We start from the raw sequence: 6,000 nt of genomic DNA, 5'->3' as shown, positions 1-6,000 counted from the left end.
GTTCAGGATTGAACGACTCGGCCAAGTTGGTAAATCCGAAATAAGTTCGTGGGAATATCTCCAACCATCTCTGTATCACATACTGGTTTCCCGTGAAGCAGTGTAGATGAATTAGGTGATTTTGTCGTACCTTCTTTTGTAAGAAATGGAGAAGCAATAGGAAGGCTCCTGTACCACAATTCCCTTTCATCCCACGGCAATGAATAATCAACATGTGACGGTCTTCAAGCAATGGCAGTACTTTTTCCAGTAATTCCACCTGGTAGGACCAGTATTTCATTGGCTCGGAATGAACGAGACCAGCCTGGCCGAGCGCTTTTACACGAGGATTCTGTAAAAGCCTCGATAACTGCATCGTGTCCACAATCCACATCAATGCTACGAACGCTGTTCTTTGCATGTTTTGGATGAAACCCAATAGCAACTGTCATATCCTCTGGCAAGTCTAGAAGACATTGTTCAGACGGATAGCTTCTAGGATCGCAGTAGACGGCAACTGTTCCAACTAGTTTGACCTTTTTATCTGCGTCTACTGGAACACAATTGATAACGTCATCCAGGTTTCCGGCTGGATTGAGGTTAAGCTTACGTAGCGTTCTGTCCAGGTGAAAATGGCTGTCAAAGGCTGCTGGGAGGCTTAATTGTGCTTCAACCTGGTGCTGGATTTTTGCGTTCTCTGGCACTGGATAGTAATCTTGCCAATACTGTCTCTCATCTGCGTCCAGACTTGCAGCAATCAGCAGGACAGCTTTCCAGTGGATGAGACATCCTGGCGAATTTGCTGGCTCCAATACGAAATGATCAGGAACTGGCATGGCTTCTTCTTGTCTAGGCGTTACCTCGGTGTTATCAGCTGTACTGAGCATTGATTCAAAGCATTTCTCCTACCCCGCAGAACTTGTTCATCATCAGGTCTGAGCCTTTCGTCGAAAATCCCGGGCACATGGTACTTGAAAGCGTGTACCTTCATATAGCTGTTTGGTTCTGTACAGCCAGGTACCCAGCAAGGTCTGGAACGGCTTTTACCCGAGGATTTTCTTCTTTCCTCTACAGTTTCTCTGACCTGATGTAGAATATCATCAGTCTTCTGTTTCTTCAGAACTGTTGTAGATATAACCAAAGATTCTAGAGGGACTGCAGTCGCTGATCTCTTCTTCATGCCCACATTCGATTGCTGGTAGTCAACGGTCATACCTCTGCCAAATGTCACGTGGCGCTCAACATCCCTGTAGCCGGTTCGATCTGATGATCTTGGTGCCTTCTCATTCCCGTTCTTCCCTGAGCTAGAAGCCCCACTGGAGGTACTGGAATGTGGCCTCGATTTTGCTACGGAGTAAGCATCCCGTTCTTGGTGATGATGAGACGAACTAGAAGCCCGGTCATCCTGGTGAGACTTAGAACGGTCTGAATGCTTCTTTCTGTCTTCAGCCATACTTGATGTCCTAGAAGTATCTTCAGAGTGCCTTCGGGGTTCGTGTCTATGCTCTCTCGGATGTCCAGATGAGGAGCTAGAAGCCCTCTTCTGGTCTTCCTTGTCCGTAGATCTCTTGGAAGCTTTAGGAGACTTCGGCTTGGCGACTTCCTGAGGAGGTGCTTTCACCGGTGAAATCCTAGATTTCCCAGCCAGTCTGGGAGACTTCTTAGGACTGACTTTGGCAGTAGCTGATGGTGAATCTGCCTGCTGATCCACTTCCATGGGTTGTGTTGGATCCGCTGCAGTTTCTGTATTAGACTGGACTCTTGGTGACGCAAGAAGTTCGTCTTCGTTTAACTCCAAATCCAATACATCATCATCAACACTTTCGTCTCCTACTTCTTTTTCCAACGCTTTATCAGATTTTGAAGTTGGAAAGTATCGGATGTCCCTTTTCCCTTTTGTTGGGTCATATACTTGTTCAACAGGTTTAGGTAGATCCGGGAGCTTCCAAACATTGTTGCTGATCCAATCCCTGTTTGCTACTTGGAAGGTCAACATACTGTGTGCTGCCTCTTTTAGCCACTTTGTGAGCCTTCTTTTGTTTCTGGGTGACATCTTTGTTTTCTTTCACAAGGTTTACCATTTTCAACAGGGTGCTCAGCAGATGTTCAGCCTTTTCCCTCCCTGCCAATCTTGGGCAAAGTGAAAGGTTCTTGACAAAGTCATCGGCTGAAAAATAGACATGACCCCTTTCCAGGTGTTCTTCAACTGTGGTCAGAAAGTCCTTGACGTTACTTGATGGTACAGCCATATCTGAAAAATTCAAGCAAAATGACATACATGATTTACGCTCACCCTTATTATTATCTTTTGTCCTTACATGCCTTGCACTTACATTTAACAATGTCAAGAGCGTCTGTCGCGGTGATGTTGATACAAGAGCCGTGAAACCATTCATCACAGTAGTCACACTGTATCATAAATCTTCCGTTCCATGGTTTCCTGCAGATACAATACATATCGTTATCATCATCACTGTCATCTTGCTGTGAAAGATCTGTGTAATCAGGTGATTCCTTGTATTTCGTAATCCACACGGGTATCTTTCGATCCTTGCAAGGCATCATTCTGTCGTGGTTTGTTACGAAAACTGCATTCCGCAATTTCACCCGATACAAATATGATGTGATCTTTTTCACGATGATGGCTGGACCCTTCCAAGGCGAGCAGAGTTTGCGAGCTTTGCCTTTCTTGATGGCTGTATCTAGAAGATACACAATGTCACCTTCTGAATAAGGTCTTAATAAGATCTTTAAATCGTAGTCCCGCTTCATGCGCTTCAACGATGTCTTCAAAGTTTCTCTCGCAGCTTCGTGTGCTTTCTGGATGTTTTGCAACAAACTGGAGACATATTCAGCATATTCTTCAGACTTTTCCGCTTTGGCATTTGGAAACATTAGCTGAACTGGTGTATTCACCTCTCTTCTCAACATTAACATGTTTGATGTAAACCCCGAACTTCTGTTTACCGAAGCCCTTATAGCTGCCGCTATCTGTTGGATGTTTTGGTCCCATTTATCTTGCGATTTACCAATGAAACATTTAACAGCATCCATCACCGTACGGTTGAACCTTTCGACTTGTCCATTCGAAGACGGTCTGTACGGCTTTGTCCTGGCTTTATGAATGTGTAATGCTTTACACAATGTCTCAAACAATTTACCATCGAAATTGCGCCCTTGATCTGTATGGATCTGAAGTGGAAAGCCGAATCGACTGAAGAACTCATCGATGGCTGCCTTGGCTGTAACTTCAGCTCTCTGCGAAGGTAGCGGTACACATTCAATCCACTTGGTAAACTGGTCTACCATCATCAAACAATGTTCGTTTCCTTGTGTAGTCTTTGGTAGTGGTCCCATAAAGTCTATGTGCACACGTTCCATAGGTGCTCCCGCTTGGAATTCTGTTAAAGGAACTTTACCATAGCGTTTCGTTTTCTTGTTCCGATTGCAAACATTACAGGATAACACATATGCTTCGACATTCGAATTTTTCCTTTAACTTGGCTTTAGTTCTAGCTACCCCTTGATGCCCTGAAGAAGGTATATCATGATGCCAAATCAATGCCTGCTCTTTCAGACTTTCTGGCACTACTAACTGAAGATCTTCTGCATCTGGATTCTTCTTAAAAAGTACACCATCAATCAACAGGAATACTTCTTTATTAAGCCAATAGTATTTTGCTTCTGGACTGGATAGGAATAGAATTCCTTCATCCGGTTCTTTCTGTCTTTTCAACCAGTCGATAATGATACGCAGATTTTTGTCTTTTGCCTTTTCTGTTTGCAACTCTTTGAAAGTGAACCCCCAACAAGAAAGTTGAATTGTACTTGAATCTATCGCTGCCTTTACTGGGCATGCGCAAAGGTACCGCTTCTCACCGTCCCCTATTGTAACGATATCAAAATGTGATTCACTTCCGCCAAGACCCATGAGGTCTACTGTAAGAATACTGTCTAGAAAACTAGTTTCTTCACTGTTCTTAGTACTTTCTAAAAGACGTGTACTTTCCGTGTCAGATGTACCATCTGGAAGACCTGTACATCGTTCAGGATCCCAGGGCTGTTTAAACTCTGGTTTACTGTTGAACACTGCATTGTTATACTTCGAACGAACAGTATCTTTTACAGTTGCTACCTCTTCTGGCGTTGACTTGTTCATCTCTGCAGTTGCCCCTAAATGAACATTACTGTTCTTCCTTACAGTTGTCTGACCTTCCTGCATTGACAGTTTGACCGCATCATCTACTTGTTCTGTGAATCGGCCCCTCTGGTTGTGAGCTAGTTTGCAGTAATGACAGCCACCACATGGCAAATCTGCAGGCTTTATGCCAGCTATATATGATGAACACGGTACCAAGGTGTCCGGAATCCTTGAAAGTGCATCCGCATTTCCGTGTTTAACCCCAGGCCGATGTTTAACAACCATGTTGTATTGAGACAGTTCCTCAATCCATCGTGCCAGCTGACCCTGCGGTTCTTGGAACCTTAATAACCAAGTCAAGCTTGAATGATCTGTTCTCACTGTGAAGACTTTGCCTAGAAGGTAATGTCTATACTGTCTAGTAAACCTAACAATGCTCAAAAGTTCTTTTCTGGTGGTGCAGTAGTTTTTCTGTTCTGGAGTCAATGTGAAACTGCTATAAGCAATTACTTTTTCCACTCCATCTTGCACTTGAAGAAGTTCTGCACCTATAGCCTTGTCTGAGGCATCACAGTCAAGGATAAATGGATCCTTGTTGTTTGGTAAAGCCAGAACTGGTGGTTCAGTTAAAGCTTTCTTCAACGCCTCAGATGACGCTCTCTCCTTATCGCCCCACTTAAACTGATTTTTTCCTGTTAAGTTGTAGAGTGGTTGTGCTTGTTCCGCAAAGTTCTTTACAAAGGAACGATGATAGTTGACCAATCCTAAATACCTTTCTACGTCTTTCGATGATGTAGGTACTGGCCAATTAGCTACCGTTTCTGTGTCTTTTCTAGTCATAGCCAAATTATTTTTGCTACCGATTCTCCCCAGCAATTCGACTTCAGTCTGGAAGAAAATACATTTTCGTGGCTTCAACTTGAGACCATACATGCGGAACCGCTCAAGGGCGTCTGCTATATTCTTCAAGTGTTCCTCAAAACTTGTCCCCATCACCAGTATATCGTCCAAGAAGGCCAATACTGTTTTCCAGGTCAAACCTCTTAGTATCAAATTTACTACTCAGGAAAACGTTGCTGGTGCATTGGTGAGACCGAAACCCATTCTAACATGTTCAAAGGGTCCAAATTTGGTTAGAAATGCTGTTTTCTTTCGATCTTCTTCTTTAACTTTTACTTGCCAATATGCTGAATTAGCATCTACTTTAGAAAACCAGAAACTACCTGACAATGTATCTAGGCAATCTTCCACCTATGGTAAGGGGAATGTATCTTTAATCTTTATCGTGACGTCATTAAGGGATCTATAATCATTACACCATCTAACGGATCTGTCACGTTTCCGGATCAGAACAGGTGAGGATGCCCATTCTGAAATTGATTCTTGAATGACACCGGCATCTAACATCTTCTTCAAATGTGCTTCCTCCTCTCCAACAAAACAAGCGGGTATTCGTCTCATACGATGCTTTATTGGGAGGACATCTCCAGTGTCAATCTTATGTTCAATTGCGGTGAAGTTCCTTAAATCAAAATCTTCTTTTGCAAATACATCTGCGTAATCACATAGAAGTTTTGCTAATTTCTCACATTGCCCTTCATCTAATTGTTCTTTAGAAGCTTTAAATACTTCTTGTAAATGATCTGGGATCTGTGTTATTGCATCTTCTTTCTGTTTTGGTACTGGGTTCTTTACTGCTGCATTTATCTTGGACATAGGTTCTCTTTCGACTGTTTTAACAAAATAACTAGAAGTCACTTCTGTTCCCTCATGTACACCATACTTTCAAGTATCTGAGTGGCTAGAAGTCATCTCAGATTCTACATCTTCTGTTTCCAATATACCCTGTATCTCGAAGGAATTGGCAATTTCTTTACCTT

General features: G+C 43.0%; 1 protein-coding gene across 1 annotated transcript; it reads right to left on the bottom strand.

The window, feature by feature from the left end:
- Positions 1-5,371: 5,371 nt before the first annotated feature.
- Positions 5,372-5,836, bottom strand: LOC128554962 (uncharacterized). The gene has a single exon (XM_053536303.1). The coding sequence runs from the start codon at positions 5,834-5,836 to the stop codon at positions 5,372-5,374; it is 465 nt and encodes a 154-aa protein (XP_053392278.1).
- Between the last annotated feature and the right edge of the window lie 164 nt (positions 5,837-6,000).

This window comes from Mercenaria mercenaria, unplaced genomic scaffold (genome assembly GCF_021730395.1).
Source record: "Mercenaria mercenaria strain notata unplaced genomic scaffold, MADL_Memer_1 contig_902, whole genome shotgun sequence".
NCBI classification, from domain to species: Eukaryota; Metazoa; Mollusca; class Bivalvia; order Venerida; family Veneridae; genus Mercenaria; species Mercenaria mercenaria.
This window is presented reverse-complemented; position numbering and strand designations above follow the sequence as displayed.